The following is a 15,882-nucleotide window of genomic DNA, read 5'->3' on the forward strand; positions in this document are numbered from 1 at the left end:
GGGGGTTTTCTCAGGCTGTGTCTGCAGTTTCTTGATTGGCTTCAGGTTTGCTTCGGGACTGCTGGGGGAAACTCTTGTTGTCTCTGCGTAGGTACTATTCTTGGGAGGGTGGGGTTGTTGTTCTCTTTCTTCAGCAGGGTGTCCATCTGCCAGGTTCTTGCTGAAATTGAGAACTAGTGTCCTGACGTCTCTGCCTAGGGAGGCCGCTCCTTCCAAACCCTTCTCTTCCCAATTGGCAATCTTCTGGCTGATCCCTGAGACAAGTTCAAGGACTTCATCACCTGTGGACTTGATCTGTGCTGTGCGCGACGTCACTGCAGCAGTGATATGGTTGTGGAGTTCAAGGCTCAGTTGGCTCTGGGGGGGGTCATGGGTGGGGGATGCCGGGGGGGTGTCCTGCGCTGGCAGTGGGCCCGTGTATTGGTTCTCAGGGGCTAGGCTAGGAAAGTGTTGAGCCTGCTGTGGTGTCTCTGGTCCTATCTGTACTGGTTGATGGGCGGGGTCGAGGGGAGGCACGGTCGGGGTCTCATGGGCCTCTGAGGCCTCGCGCATGATGGCGTCCGCCACTCCATTGGGCAGGTTGGGTCCTTTTTCCTTTCGCAGTTTAGTAGAGCGCAGGCGATAATGCGCCTGGGTAGCGGGGGCAATTCTTTTCTTGATGCCCGTGGTGCTCATTGTGTAAGCGTGAATGAGGAGGCGGTGGGTACTAACACTTTGTGTTAGTACCGTGTTAGTACCCATCGGGTCACGTGCTTGACCGCCCTCGCTTTCTGCCCGGTAGTTAGACATAGCTAGCCTGAGCCGATAGGCACTCAATCAAATCAACTACGTTTGCCCACTAAAACTTTGTTCCGTCCCACCGGTGAGCTGAGCTCCTGTACAGTTTCTTACTTTACCGCCTCCCCTTACTAGTTCCCAACCACAGTTAAAATACTTCCTGCATTTATTTTGCCGGTGAGTGTCACGGGCTCGGAATAGAAGATAATATTGAACGGAGTTCCTATCTAAGCTATTGTAGCCATCGACGAAAATATCAAATCTGGGGAGGAAAGAGAAGAGGAAATCTATCTACAGGAAATGGAGGTTTTATAGGCGTTTGTTTGACATCACCACTCATCTAGTATGTTGGTGCCATTTGTCAGTGTCAGCCATTGATGCAGCAGCCATTGACACAGCACTGAGCCATTGACGCAGTGTCAAGCTGTCACAGTGAGATGAAAAATGATGTTTTTATGATGAAAAAGGGATGAAACCTGATACTAGTTACATCCCTCCCTGCTGAAGCCTAAGACGTAATTGCTGTCACGGCCACTTATCTAGGGCGCATTCCAAAGAGATAACCGCTGCGTCAGGAGCAAAAGACTAGGATACTAAGCCGACAGGCTTAGTACTGCGCTCACTTATATAGTTAGGTGGTTCATGCCGTTACAGAATTAGTATTTATCTAGCTCAAAACTAGTTTAGAACTAGATACCTCAGTGAGTACACTCGGAACAGCATTTCGATCATGCAAGATGAAACGGATAAACCAATGTAGCGGTTAAAACTCCGTATCGGGGAAGTCGGGGGAGTCGATTATCCGGACTGCACGAGGCTGTAGGCGACGAATTTTAATTACACAAGGAGGATAACATTGATCTCTATAGACACAAAGGTGATGGAATGAGTGCTTGGCTATCTAAACCGAATGTGTGTGTCCGTATATGAGAGGTCTGTCGGCCTCGGTAATCGGACCAACTGTAACCTGACCGTAGTTAGGGCATCTCTCTCTTTCAGTGAATGCACAAGGGAACCAGCATAGAGAATTATGGGCCAATAATTATTCAAAATTCTTAATAAACACTAATATCCATTGGTTACAGCCACAAGACAAACAGCTCATTAAAAAAAAAAAAAAAAAAAAGGGAATCAATCCACACAACGCCAAAAGCTATGCACATGTATGTAGCAGTCAGTAACTGTTTCGCATAGTATGTCAAATAAAACCACAGAAGGAAAAGAAATGTCCAAAAGTACATCCTTCTGTTTTTCGTCCGCCGAAGTATCCCGTGTCTATCCCACAATGTAAACCCGTTTGACCTGCGAAACAAAGGAAAAAGGACTGCAGCGCCATGCTAATGCGAAATATCGTACAGTGTCCAGTAAAGAGTGAAATCCAAATGCCCCAAAGGAAGAAAATATATGCAACAGATCAAATGAATGATGAACGAATGTCGTCGAAGAAGCGTAAAATGCAAAAATTGGGGGGGGGGGGGGGGCATTAAGACAAAAGATAAATGCAAGATGTAGGAATGCAAGAAGAGAAAAGAAGTAAAAGGAAGGGCGTGAAATCGCTGCGCCAAAGTATTAACAGAGCGCCACCAAAGTTCCAGAGGAAACATCATTAGCGTATGGTCCAGCGCCATTGCTCATGTTCGAAGAATGTCCAGCAAAACGGAATTATGACCAGGTCACGGTCAAGTAAACGGGCACTATTGGCCCAGGCAAAACGACAAAAAGGGTAATCAAAAAACGCCGACCAATATGTAATGTGCGAAGTCAATACAATCAAACAAGGAAAACAAAGGAGAAAATATCAGAGCGATTACGCTCCATTTGACGCATCAGTCAGGGGATACGACATTGGCGCCATATAATTATAGCAAGTATTGCTCGAAGCCGCACTCACTGGGGCCGGGTTGTTGACAAAACCGTTATAATCCCACGAGGAATTTCGGTTGATAGGCGCAGGAAGCGCGTATTGGGTCTGCTGCTGACAGATAGCAGGAGGGTACGAGTATGGAGCCGGCATCGAGTTGAAGGGCTGGCTGGCAGCCGGAAGGACGGTCCGGTAGTCAGAATTCCCCGTCATAGGCGTCATGGGGATGTTTGCCGGAGAGGAATAGGCTGACGTGACCATGGTAGGGCCATAAGAGGGTGCTGTATCTGAGACGGATTGGGGAGACCCCGCGTTCTGGGGATCCGTTCCCGAGTCGGAACCAGGACCATAGTTTGACATCATTGAGGTTGGCAAAGCTGCGGCAGTCGACGAGTAGCTGGCAGACTATGGAGATAAGTCAGTTACTGGATTCAAGTAGATTTCGGTGATAAAACTCACGTATTTCCCAATGATCTTCTTCAGGGCATGACCAAGAATCTTCCATGGGAACACTTTGACATCTTTCTCGATGTTGCGAGGTTTCGGTGCTGGGAAGCCCATAATGACCTTGAAGAATTCTTCACTGTCTGCCTTGGCCTTCGAAACGGTAAGAGGTCGGAATCCCTCCAGGTTTCTTCTAATCCGGTTCTTCTCCTCCACGGTGAACCGCACCCCGACCAGCGACTCGAGCAGGTAGATGGTGTCGACGCTGGTCACAAAGCACTCATCCTTGCCTTCCCAGTAGATGCAGCTGATGCAGATACTGTTGGGCGCCCGTTTCTCCGGAGCGACTGGGGCAAAGTCAGCGTGGATGGTGCTGCCGCTCTGGGCACGGGTGAACTGGACAAGACGTCTCTTCGCATCATGTTCATCTTGGGTCCAGTTATCCGCCATTGTGTCAAGGTCACCATTCAGCTTCAGAACTGCCTTGGTTGGGTACATCGCGTACGGGTTGAAGGATTGTGTTTGTCCAAAACCACTAGACTGGTGCAAGGTCGAGGTTCGAATCAACGTGGGGGTTGTCCCTATCGAGGGTGAATGTGCCTGGGGCGGACGTAGGCTGTGGCTGGCAGCGAGGGCGGGGTTCCGGACATCGCTAGACATCGACATGAGGGAGGGACTCCAGGAAGGCATCAATGGCGAAGGGGCTCGAAGGCCGGACTGGGGTGTCGCCGACACATTGGAGTATTGAAGAGAGCTCATTCTGGGCGAGGAAGCGGGACGGTAAGGCGCTGCGAAGCCATTCACAGCGGGAATGTTCTGCAGATAGGGCGAGAACGATGCCGAGCGGCTTTCACGGTACGGATATACGTCTTGCTGTGTGTCTCGGGCGGCAATCGGAGGTCCTGCGAGGCGCTTGATAGGCTGGGAAATGTCGTCATCTTCGAAGGACGAGATTCTTCGCTTCTTCTGCGATGCATCTGATGGCGAGGATCGAGAAACTTGTTCGTATGTGTACACACCAACTTGGAGCGTGGTCGAGGGTTGGCTATCGATGACCACTTGCAGTGGCACCGCGAACGAAGGGGATCCGGTGGAAATGAAGGGCGGAGCTTGAGCGGAGATGGCATACTGGGACAACGAGCCTTGAGCGCCGAGAAGGTGGGGAATGCATTCGCATCTCTTAGAACCAAACACCAGAGTAATTGGCACCGTCGAGGAGTGAAGGTCGTAAGGAGACTGGATCTGTACGAAGACAGTGGTATCTTCGCAGCCTCTCTGGGGGGTGTAGGAAACGACCTCTGGCATCGGGGTGCTACCATCGCCACCAAGTATAGGGGAGCCGGCGTCGCCGTAAGAGCTGGCGTAGTCCCCGCCAGCCAGGTATGGCACGCAGTCGGAGACCTGGCTTGCCTGATCCCCTATGGGTGAAGGGACGAGCGGAGTGGTCACATAGGAGGTCTGACCGTACGAGGGATAAGCGGCGGCATCATCATGAACAGATCGTGTCGCACCATAATCTATCAAGAAACATTAAGGTTTAGTGCCACATTCCTGGGCAGGGTAGATGCCCTTTTCCCGCGAGGGGCAGGAGTACATACCTAGCAGGGCCATCTGCGGGGGTTTCTGAAAGGCAGACATAGACAGGATTGGCTCAGACTTGGCCAATAGGCCGTCTGAAAATGCACCAGCGAACCGTGTCTCTTCAGTATCCGAAAGCTCGAACGAATCGTCGAGAATTAAGGGAGTTTGGAAGTTGGGATCGAACTGTCATGTGCAATGTGTTAGTGATGAGAAACCTCAGGTGAGGATACATGCATAGTCAAAACAAGTAGGAAGACACAGAGGGAGTTAGAAGGGGAAGAGACAGAGAGACAGAAAACGAAACAAGCGGTTGACGGATGGTTGGGACTTACCAAAATACCGTGATCCTTCGAGTAAGCCAGCTTGAAGGGTGTTGCAGTGATGATGCACTGCAACGAGACAGGATTTCTCTAACGAAGCGAATGACTGGGAATTTATCCTGGGAAACGACAGTAGGGCCGGAAAGTCACCAGGGAGCTCTCCGAGACAAAACGAGTGACGAGACGAAGCGGGTTGTCAGTCTCAACGAAAGAAGAGACGTCACGAAAGACCGCTTCGAATCAACAACGACCCAAGCTGAAACCAATAGAGGATGGCTGCAGGATAGGGGGTGTGGCAGGATCCAATACCAGCCACCGGTGGTCAATAGACGTGAGGATGAGTGATAGTCTGGCGATATCCCACGATCTGGACCAAAGAACGCTTTATATTGGTGTCCAGAAACTTGATCCGGAGATGTTTCGGTGTCTTCCTCTTTCTTTCACTTCCAGATTTTCTGATGACTTTGAACGAAACGAGTCTCAGAGTACTCCAAGACGGGGGAGCACGTTGGTTAAAAGCGAAGAGGGACAAGTCGCGAATTAAGATAGAGCTAATGAGAATGGTGGACGGAGGAAAGACCGGCTTGTTGCATAGGACTCTCGCGGGACCTACCGAATGGACAAAGAGTGAGAGGAGAAAAAAGACGAAGGACTAGATTCAGAGCTGCTGAGACCCTTTCCCAATCTAATATGTAAAATCCACGGTTCGCACAGGCCCTATGGGAAATGACAATGTCAACAACAAACACCCAGGACCCGGGAGACGAAATATGAAAAAAAAAAAAAGAAAAGAAAAGAAAGAGAGAAAGAAACGCCACCGGGACGACAAGCTCATGGGCAGCGATCATGAATCTCCAATCGCACGCTTCCCCGACGGTTTGGACTCCGATGGGCACGACCTCTTCCTTTTTGGGGAAGCAAGGAGCCCGTGGGAGATGAAAGGGGAGATGTCGATGCAAGGCACCAGCACCAACCACCAGCAACCGGAGAGACGAGAGAACGAGAGAAACAAGAGTAACCCATGGCAAAGGGAGGGAAAGGGAAATTGGCACTAACCTTTTTGGCAGGTGGACGAAGGGATTCCGGTCGAATTGGGTTTCTCGGAACAGGCTGGTGCTTTCAACCGAGACAGACTCAGATCAATGATCTCCTATCGCAGGGGATGATCCCAGATGATAATCCTTTTCAAATTGGATATCCACAAGAGATTCAGATTGACGATGAGGTTGACGAGGGGAAAGATCTGCCAGTTACACTTCCGACTGAGTGGGCAAACGGCTCTGCGGAGAGGGTTATGAGGGCAACAAACGCCGCGGTCAGGAGTTCAAGTCGATTTCGTTTCACCTTCTCTTTTATTCAATTATTTCTTGTTGGTCGAAACGGATAGGAAAACGGGGGGATTCTTCTTGAATTTCTTTTTTTCTCCAGCGATCAACGACGGCAGTGTGGGAGCATCCGATGGGATTAGGTATTATCAAGAAGGGTATACCACAGCAAGTATACCAAGACAGCGTTTCGGAAATTCTTTTTTATATAACCTCCTTCTATTCCTTTTTGTTTTCGTGTTCGTTTTATTTATCGTCGGACTTCGTTTCAGCGCCTTTTTCGTGATACTCTTTTCGGTTTTCCTCCACGGGGTGTCTCTTGGTTCTTGCTTCCAACAATCCAACGTAGCGAGCGTGATGGGTAATCAGCGACGATAGCAATAAGCGAGTGTAGCAGTGAATGTAAGCTAGCAAAATGGGCGAAGGGAGAAAGCGAAAGCGATGAGACGTTCAAAGCGTCATCACAGGCGATGGGACAGGAAGATGAGGTAAAGAGTAGGAAGAGAAGGATGAAAGAGGAAGAGTGAACCCGAGACCCTGGGAGAGATGGGAGTAAGACAAGAAAAAAAAAAAAAAAAAAAAAAAAAAAAGAGTACACCGGGGTAGAAATAGAATTAGAAGAAATAGAAGTAGTAGAAGACCGAAGAAGAAAATAAGCTGGGACTGAGTGGAGTGGCGGGGGATGTGCTCTTGAGATGGAGGACATGTATTTATTATACTAGAAGCACCTTGTAGTCTTACTACAATTCTTAGTACCAGTAGTAACAGTAGGGACCAGGGACTAGTCGGATCGGATGGGGGTCCTTTTTCTAGTACAAAGTGCCTGTGCAAAACATTTTTTTTACAGGTTCAAGTTATTTTTATTTTGTACGAGCAAAGAACGAGAGGCTGTGATTGGAGTAGCCAGAAAGAGTCAAGGACTTTTAGCTTGAGTTCACCTTTGGGGTGCTAGTATGTATGTATTCCTTTTTTAGAAATTGAGGAGCCGTTATCCAGCACCCAGCGATACCAGCCTCAATACCAGCATCATCCGATGCCAGCCTTGTATTCTTCCTTTGTTTTCTTTTTTCTTTCTCCCCTGTCGATTGTAATTATTGTGAGAAATATTACCATCATAATCTGCATTATCCTCCCTCTTATTAGTTCATCAGCATGGGATGACACGCTGGGATGAAAAAGAAAACCGAGGGGTGGGCGTATTGCAATACGATAAAAAATACCGGCAGTCGGGCAAAAGTCCGACCGGCCGACCGGTATCAGGCTTAGCGTCGGAGGTGGCATCAAAAGAGAAAAAAATATGTGCCTGCACTGCCTCTGTTTTCTCGCTCTGTTTTTATTTTTTGTCAGGCCCACATGACCTCCAGTCTCCGAGAACCAATCAGTATCCCATCTGCGCTAGACTCAAAACCCCCGGTCCGGTGCACCCTGGTTTGTCGTCCCACTCAGTCTCGTAGAGTGGGAGGTGTCTGCTTGAGAAACTTTTGGAGTGTACGGAGTATACGGAAGAGTTACCACTAGCACCGGTCCTCCGTAAAGGGCTTGGAACCGAGGGTATTATGTACCTTCAAACTCCGTGGAGACGTCCACCACGTCCCATGCTGTGCTGTCAGACTGAAGTCATGATATCTTCCAATCGAGGAGTTCGATTGCCCCGGTGCTGCATGCAGTCCACTTAACAGAGTACTTATATGTACAGGTACAGAGTACTCTGTACTCTATTGTACATTCGATACTTTACACGAGTCATCCCCGATAACACCACTCATATTTCACCATCTTCTACTACACCACTTCGTACTGTTTTCTCAAGTCCGGAACCAATCATTTCACTGATCTGTGATAAGCGGGTGATCTCAGGAAGCTGTTAAACATAGCAACCGCCAGTAGTCTGCCTGACTCCGGCCTACCCTGATTACCCCTTCCAGCAATCGACTCGATGCTGCTCTCACGGACCAATGCAAGGGCCACGCACTATCATTGGCTCACAAGAGGGCTGAGTGGATTATTTCTCCTCCTCTCCACTTAATCGCACTAAATCCAATCGGGCATAGCTGAAGAAGAAGAATCCTCCGTATGTACCAGCCTCCCTCCAGCCAATCACCACCTTGCCTGTCTCCGGAAGATTGTTCGGAGTTCGAAGTATGCTATTTATACGAAAACCAGTGTCCGCTTTTGTTTTCTTGGGTCACACGAATGAGTTACAAATCGGAGTGGCAGGTTGAGTAAGAAAAAAGGAATGTAATATGACGGTGGCTGTCAGGCTCGTGTCTGAGGTGAGATGAGGCTTGACTCGGTACAGGGCTGGTTCGGGATATAATCGGTAGAGTAATCTGTACGATATCCGCATAACAGGTCTGCATTGCATCTGATGTTAGGCTGAGCATAGGGTTATCAGTGCAGTGGGCCGGGGATCACCACTGATCGGGATCAGCATCATTGTGCGATTTTGTGGGAGCTCTGTAAGGCGGCAGTATTTCACCGCTTTCTATCTACACGATGAGATTGTCATGTCACTTCCACTACTATTCTTCTGCCCATTCTGTACGGAATACTGTTTTATCTAGATATTCCCTCTTTTCCATTATCTGCCAGGGACAGGAGTAATTTCGGCAACCACCAGGCCCCCTGGTGTCAAATACAATAAGGCATCACTATTTCTCTCAAAAGGGGTCGAACATCCTGGCTTCGACGACGAGTTATTTTAGCACTGTTATGCCATTCCGCGGTTTCAACCAGAGAGCCAGACATATTATGGGTAAACTACGGAATATAAAATCCTCGTCATGAATGCTAGATTAATCAGGATACCCCGTAACTACACATGAAGCGGCGGGAGTACGGAGATTTGTAAGAACACAACTCGTAACTAGTTACAGAGTACGGATATACTCTATCCCATTCTATCTAGATAAAAAGCTATGCTATTTCCATGTTCATCTATTCCTAACACACCCATAACAACCTGCCCCGCGGGTACCGTGTTTTTAAACCCCCGACGAAATCCCGGGACCCTTTCTGCATCAAACTTTAGTTCGCCCCTTCGGGCTTCCCCATGCGGTCTTTTTTGCCGTTACAGATTACAGCCTCAGTCCACCAAAAGAAAAGAGAGGGGAAAAAAAGTAAAAAATGAAAAGATACAACTTTACGGCGCTTGTTATGCATGTAATTTATTTAACCTCAACATTCGGGTAAATGCCGTCCATGGCGCATGTGTATAAAAATAACCCGTGAAAAATAAACGAGCAAACCACCCTAAGAACTCAACCGAGGAACGGTTCACCGCGATAACAGAGTTTACTTTTTGACACCACTGAGAGTATCGGCTCCATTGACGTCAATGTTTACCGTTATTCTGTGGTCTCATTTTCATACCCGATTTCGCAAGGGACGGAGAAGAACTGCAGTACAGAATCGTCAACTACCCCCAGTGCACGACATAGTCCTCCTTACAGCTCGGAACTAAGAAACGCACAAGGCTACAGATACTCAATAAAATACTTTGCATAATGCTACTGCGGGCGTACTTGTATCAGTGCGTACTAAGGAAAATAAACCCAAATAAGCCCATCGAACCGCACATGTTTCACCTCCCCCCAATCACCACCCTCCCCTCACCACTGATCTACCAGATCATCGCAGCACCGGTCTGGCGCCCACCTTACAGTACGCAAGTCCATAAGCAGAGTTCCCTAATAGTCCTACTCTGTATGCACTATACAATCTGTAGGACGCTGGTTGGTCCTTGCATCCCGGTGGGATGAAACAAGCCAGAAGCCTACTCTAGTAGTAGAGGGGTTTTTATTGGCCGGTTAATGATGTGCTCAAAATTAGGGTTGGTTCTTTCTTTTTTTCGGTAAGCTGTCAGGGTTTTCAGCTTCCCGTTAATACGGAAGTCGATTCTCCCCTTTTGTTAGTTTAGGTTTGGAGCTATGGGTGATAGTTGGCGTGTTTTGGTGCGGTGCGGTGTGTACTACGTAGGCTAAGGGGACGGGGACGGGGACGGGGACTGGGTTATTCTACTTTAGGTAAATGGAATGAGAACTCAATGCCAATCGCCCATATTCATAACAGACCACATGGTACTGTGGCGTAGCCGGTCGGACCAGCTGTTGATCAGCCCTCTAAATACTTAGTCGAGGCTACCAGAGTACTCCGGAGTACGCCGTATACCAATGTGCAAATGTACATTTATTCCAAATTTCATGCCTAAGCTTAACCCAAATCACAAAGCGCCCCGTACTCCGTACTTTTCGCCATGCGAATCCTTCTACTAGTAGAATAAAATAAAATAAAAAATAAACTACCCATAAGGATTGTTAGCGTTCCCACACTCAGCTCGCCATGGTCAGATTGATAAGTGAAATAACGTCTAAAATAACGTCTTTTTGATCCATACCCTTTAAAAAAAACGTTAGGCTACTGCAATTTTATTTCTTCAGCTCGTGCTAGCACATATGATAGCTTGGCGTTGACATATCACACCCTTAGTCGTCTATAGTAAAGCACACACCACACGGGAGTACTCCGTACAGCCTTACTCTCGGGAGTACACCACAGAACAAAAAAAAAAAAAAAAACACAAAGCATAGGAATTCGGAATTATCGAATTTTTTCCTTGAAAATGGTATCTCAATTCCGACTTTCCATTCGGACAATAAATTCTTCTGGTAAAGTGCAGTGGGAGCGTGCTGTACAGCCTACCGGTGTGGCTAAGCAAGCGTGCACGGGTGCCGAACCCTAACCGCCGACTCCAGTCTGCAGTCGATTATATACCCGAGTTTTGGCATATAGCATTGTTTTACATAGTAATATACTTTCTTTGAAGAGAGTATCAAACCTCCTAGAAAATCATAGAAGCTCAAAAGGACCTCGTGTCGTGCCATAATACCCACTCTTACTGAATCCCCTAACCGCTGTACACAATCCACTCGAGACCACCAACACTACTCTCAACATCAATCCAACAATCAACAATCAAATCAATATACAATGCCCATCAATACCCAGAACAGCAGCACCCTATCCCAAACAAACAAACTCTTCACATAACTAACTATGTAGCTAATGTTAGCTAAGCTAAGCCCCCCAGAGTGGAACCATAACATGACATCATTGGTCAACAAGCGCGTGGCGGAGCTCTGCCCTAAAGGTCAGGGTCCCGTGATAACGTGCCGTCAGAAACGTAGCCAGTCATCTCACATAAATGCTGATGCTACCTGGCTAGTGCAAGCTATGTCATGCCTATGCCTTGTAGGGTAAGAGGGCTGCTGCCGGTTTGTCGCCCGGGACCGCCGAAATTCTACGCACTTGCACCGATGTGGTAGCCTTCCGAGTATTCCGTACTTACGGTCCCCTTGTACCCCCTGTACGCGAGAGAATTATGGAGTACTCTTGCCCTGTATGTGCCCGTGCGGAGGGCTTATGGCTGGCTGAACTGGATCCAGGGTTGACCTGAATGGGTAATTGTGACGATTAGGGGCTCACCGATATACAACGTTTTGTATAGCTTCAACGGTCATCTTTGAGTATCTAGAATCTGTAAGACCATCTCAATTGTTTGGCAACTCTCTATGATTAGTACTGGCTGTGAGTTACTCCTGGAGAAGAATTGCAGCACGAAGTGCACTTGCCAGATGGCAGGATCTTCAGGAAGAACGGAACACATTCATTCACCATATGCAAATAGTGCAAATACTCCATAGCCAAAGACAGAGCGAGTGACAAGTGATAGAATGAGACAAAAATGAGACATCAAAAGATTGCAGCACTTTCCTCGACCGTCCGTCTGTAGCACAATGGAAATAACTGTCCCCAAAACTCGTACGCACCAGGATTCTCCCCCTTCTCCGCGACCAACCACCGAGCAAACACACACTCCGTCTGAAAGGGATCCTCGCTTCGAAACTCGACAACCTTGGCCAGCATGATCAGCTTAATGAAAACTTGATGAGAAGGTGATGTTAAGTGATATGCTTACCTCCCAGTACTTCTGTAACGCACCGTGATACCTCGCTGACAGTCCAAATTTCCTCCGCAGCCTCTCCCTGTGAATCCTCTTGGCCGCAGTCCTATACACCCTCGTCAACGTCTCATAATCCAACAATTCGATCTCCTCGACCGCGTATCCCCCCGGTAGCATTCGATGCAGCCGCGCGTACACAATTTCGATGAGAAGGGTGAGGATATCCGCCTGCCATGTTGTGAGAAAGTCGTGCTGCATGGTGCTCATGTGTCGTTGGAGCTTCATGAGATCGAGGTTAAGACGGATCGTGCTCGCGCGTAACTTGGACATCTTCTTCTCGAGGATCTGATTGCTGCTGCTGAGTGCCTGTAGAGCTGCAGAGTATTTCTGAGCGATGTTAGTAGCCGGTCGCTTTGCTTGGTCGCTCTCAGAACTTGAACACGGGTGTCAACAGACCTCGACTGACGATTTCTTGTCATCCTCTGCATTTGTGGTGCTTCTTTCGGTCTTCGAGAGGTAGAAGGACATGCCTGGTCCGTACAGTTTGACGATATCGGCCACCATAGTGGTGATGGATACAATATTGGATAGATGTGGTAATCGACTAGATTGTTCAATAATGATTTGCTCATGGAATAAAGCTGCAATGCGATTAAGGATGCAATGCTGTGGAGAAGAAACGATGATGGATTGCAGAAGAATTGTTGCGTACAGTCATGACAAGGAAATGGCACCCTTGGTAACACCGATAGAAGGAAGGAGCGACCACCCAGCCCTCCAATCAGCAGAAATGTACATTCTATTAAGAACCAGTGCTCTAGGTAACCAGCTAATACTACCAAAGGATTACAGCTTACTGTCCGAACCAGACTTTCCAAACTCAACCACCAACTTTCCAAACTGCTTGCCCTGTTTCATATCCTCGAACAACGAGTCAAGAGCCGCGATATCATCCAGCTCACTTTGCTGCACACGCGAGACAACGGGATAGATCTTGTTAGCTTTGACGAACTCGATCATCTCCGTGAATTCTTTACGAGAGCCCATAGTCGAGCCACGGACGTCAATGTTCTTCAGGACGGCCTGCATCAAGAACGGCATCTTGGGAGAGACTGTCATCCCGTAGATGGAGATGACACCACCAGCCTAATAATCATCAGCGCATATTCAAGAATATACTGGCATTGACTTACCTTGAGCATTTTGGCGCCCTTCTCGACCGCATCGCCTCCAGCACCGTCGATGATGGCATCGAAAGAAGTCTTGCCAGCAGGAAGCATACCCAAAAGCTTCTTCTCCCATGCTTCCTCCTTATAGCTCACACCTCCTTTGGCTCCCAACTCAACCGCCTTCTGGATCTTCTCCTCGCTCGAGCTCGTCACATAAACATCGGCCCCACGGGCCACGGCAAAACGAAGCACCATCAACGCCACACCACCACCGATTCCAGTAATCAACACCGCAGCGCCCTTACCCGAGTTCCTCTCCCCAGCCTTGCTCACGAGCGCTCTCCATCCAGTCAACCCCGTCAATGGCAGCGCAGCCGCCTCCGCATCCGACAAATGCTCCGGCGCTTCTTCAAGCTCCGACTCCTCAATAACAACATAATCCTGCATCGTCCCGTTGCGATACGTCTTGGTCCCTCCCAGAATTTTATATCCCTGCGGATCCTCAGGACCATCGGGGGAATCCTTCCATCCCGTCCCCGGGTTCAAAATGACCCGCTTCCCTTGCCATTGACTGGGGTTCGACACCTCCGGGCCTGTCGCGACCACGGTTCCCACACCGTCTGCGCCCAGAGGGACGTCGAAGGTTATACCTGGATAAAGATGTTGGCGGAGGAAGACGTCGCGGTGGTTTAGTGATGCGGCGGTCATCTTCACAAGGACCTCCCGACCCTGCGGGGTTGGTTTGGGGAGGTTTTGGAGAGAGAGGGGGTAGTAAACTTGGCCCGGCTTGCCGGGCTTACCATCAATGGTGGAGAGGAAGATTGCTTTGGACATTTTGCTTTGTGTTATCTGTTCAATTGATTGATTTGTCGTGTACGGAGGCCGAATTGCGACTGTCGACGTGTGCGGGGTCGTTGGTGTTCGTGTTGGATAATAGAACGGAGAGTATCGATTGATCAATTGCAATGAAAAGTTATTAATAACAATTGATATCATATATGAATATAATAAGCAATTGATTTGAGCGAGCAAAAAGAAAAAGACGTTGGAGGTGAGATTGCGGGGATATATAAACATCATCCGCATCAACCTCGGTACTTCAAAGACGACATTTATAATCAGGTTATCAGCTGCTACGATACTCAAAGAAAACGAGAAGTCAATTTAATCATTGCAAGATGACATTCTTTCACACTTTTTACCTAACTCAAAGCAAAACAAACCAATCCTCTCACATCCCATAACAAAGAAAACTAACACCTCTTCCGAAAAGCCGGATGATCACGATACCACCAAGCCGGACCACAGCACTCACACGCATCCTCACAATTCCCATGCACAGACTCCGAACACTCTGACGAAATGGTAGCAGTGTCAGAACCGTCTTCGCAGGGCTCCTCAAAGTGTGCACGAGCCTTCGTACGGGGGTAGTGCGGGTAGTGCGGATAGTAGTTGCTGGGATGGTACTGGTGGCAAGTGTCTGCGTCGGTTTTACGGCTCATCTTGGGTCGGGCTTGAGATGGTGGTGGGCAATCTGGGCATTGGTGCTTGGTTGTATGAGCAGCGGGTGCAGGTGTAGGCACAGGCGCGGGCGGATAGTAGTAGTTCTGGCATGACGCGGAGGTGCAAGATGGTTCTGAAATATACGGAGACTGCGACGGACAGTCGTAGCCGGGGTAGCGGAAATACGCATGTGCGTGGTAATGGATGGTCGAGGGGGTGCTGCTTGCTGTCGATGTAGAGGATGACGACGATGAAGAACAATCTGACGGCTGGGCGCAGGTCGAGGTTGCCGAAGTAGCAGTAGTATGCTCGTTATCGCAACACACAGAGCAGCAACAAGTGTCTGTTTCTACCTCCTCTGCGCTATCGCAGCACGTCTCGGAGGAACAGCAGTCAGTCTCCACGTGTTGATGATCGGGGCATTCGTGGGCTTTCGACGTCGATGTCGAGCAGGAATGGACCGCTTCGGCAGCCGAGTGACTGGGGCAGCAGCTTGCAAGTGTACTGGAAGAATAGGGAGCTGGACCGGTGTAGACTGGTCTGATTTGGTTTCCTCGGAGGGGTCTGCCTTCCCAGTACCAGGCAAAGGGGATGGATTTCTCGCGTCTCATTTTGGTGGGCGTTCCGGAGCGCTTCTCGGTGCTTGAAGTGAAGGAAAGGGACAAAAACAGAGATAGTAAGTTGGTCGTGTATAAGCTGAGGGGGATAGAGCTGGTAGATATAGCCATGATGGAGGGATGTCCAGAGCCTGATGTCTGGATCATTGTAGTACGATGAGTGCTGAATGGGTATATAATACAAGTAGCAGCATTTCAGGCGCATACAATCAGCTTTCTTAGACATACAGAAAGCCTTCTTTGACGTCTACATACAGGATGTCTACATATATCCAAACGAACTATAGACTGACCAATGACAACAGCAGAAAATAAATGACTAA

At 48.6% G+C, this 15,882-nt stretch overlaps 5 protein-coding genes across 5 annotated transcripts; all 5 read right to left on the reverse strand.

Annotated features, from left to right (window-relative positions):
- Nucleotides 1–10: 10 nt before the first annotated feature.
- Nucleotides 11–675, reverse strand: ASPGLDRAFT_37815 (uncharacterized protein; the record flags this gene model as incomplete). The annotated part of the gene is made up of 2 exons (XM_022544870.1): nucleotides 11–30; nucleotides 96–675. The coding sequence occupies 2 exons, from the start codon at nucleotides 673–675 to the stop codon at nucleotides 11–13; spliced, it is 600 nt and encodes a 199-aa protein (XP_022398190.1).
- Nucleotides 676–2,247: 1,572 nt separating this feature from the next.
- Nucleotides 2,248–4,899, reverse strand: medA (transcriptional regulator medA; the record flags this gene model as incomplete). The annotated part of the gene is made up of 4 exons (XM_022548411.1): nucleotides 2,248–3,043; nucleotides 3,098–4,599; nucleotides 4,681–4,846; nucleotides 4,894–4,899. The coding sequence occupies 4 exons, from the start codon at nucleotides 4,897–4,899 to the stop codon at nucleotides 2,585–2,587; spliced, it is 2,133 nt and encodes a 710-aa protein (XP_022398191.1). The 3' UTR covers nucleotides 2,248–2,584.
- Nucleotides 4,900–11,976: 7,077 nt separating this feature from the next.
- ASPGLDRAFT_50011 (uncharacterized protein) lies at nucleotides 11,977–12,808 on the reverse strand. Its single transcript, XM_022547219.1, has 2 exons — nucleotides 12,286–12,808; nucleotides 11,977–12,221 (listed from the first exon to the last, which is right to left on the reverse strand). The coding sequence occupies exons 1-2, from the start codon at nucleotides 12,598–12,600 to the stop codon at nucleotides 12,060–12,062; spliced, it is 477 nt and encodes a 158-aa protein (XP_022398192.1). The 5' UTR covers nucleotides 12,601–12,808; the 3' UTR covers nucleotides 11,977–12,059.
- A 58-nt stretch (nucleotides 12,809–12,866) lies between these two features.
- Nucleotides 12,867–14,465, reverse strand: ASPGLDRAFT_50012 (putative alcohol dehydrogenase). The gene is made up of 2 exons (XM_022547220.1): nucleotides 13,464–14,465; nucleotides 12,867–13,416 (listed from the first exon to the last, which is right to left on the reverse strand). The coding sequence occupies exons 1-2, from the start codon at nucleotides 14,271–14,273 to the stop codon at nucleotides 13,117–13,119; spliced, it is 1,110 nt and encodes a 369-aa protein (XP_022398193.1). The 5' UTR covers nucleotides 14,274–14,465; the 3' UTR covers nucleotides 12,867–13,116.
- Nucleotides 14,466–14,612: 147 nt separating this feature from the next.
- ASPGLDRAFT_50013 (uncharacterized protein) lies at nucleotides 14,613–15,693 on the reverse strand. Its single transcript, XM_022547221.1, has one exon. It carries the CDS (start codon nucleotides 15,668–15,670, stop codon nucleotides 14,693–14,695), a length of 978 nt encoding a protein of 325 aa, XP_022398194.1. The 5' UTR covers nucleotides 15,671–15,693; the 3' UTR covers nucleotides 14,613–14,692.
- Between the last annotated feature and the right edge of the window lie 189 nt (nucleotides 15,694–15,882).

This window comes from Aspergillus glaucus (genome assembly GCF_001890805.1).
Source record: "Aspergillus glaucus CBS 516.65 unplaced genomic scaffold ASPGLscaffold_18, whole genome shotgun sequence".
In the NCBI taxonomy this organism is placed as follows: domain Eukaryota; kingdom Fungi; phylum Ascomycota; class Eurotiomycetes; order Eurotiales; family Aspergillaceae; genus Aspergillus; species Aspergillus glaucus.

Coding starts and splice junctions, on each gene's coding strand:
- ASPGLDRAFT_50011 (XM_022547219.1), bottom strand. CDS start 12,600: ATGTCCAAGTTACGCGCGAGCACGATCCGTCTTAACCTCGATCTCATG. Junction 12,222..12,285: donor CGTTACAGAAGTACTGGGAG/GTAAGCATATCA, acceptor ATGCTGGCCAAG/GTTGTCGAGTTTCGAAGCGA.
- ASPGLDRAFT_50012 (XM_022547220.1), bottom strand. CDS start 14,273: ATGTCCAAAGCAATCTTCCTCTCCACCATTGATGGTAAGCCCGGCAAG. Junction 13,417..13,463: donor AGGGCGCCAAAATGCTCAAG/GTAAGTCAATGC, acceptor GATGATTATTAG/GCTGGTGGTGTCATCTCCAT.
- ASPGLDRAFT_50013 (XM_022547221.1), bottom strand. CDS start 15,670: ATGGCTATATCTACCAGCTCTATCCCCCTCAGCTTATACACGACCAAC.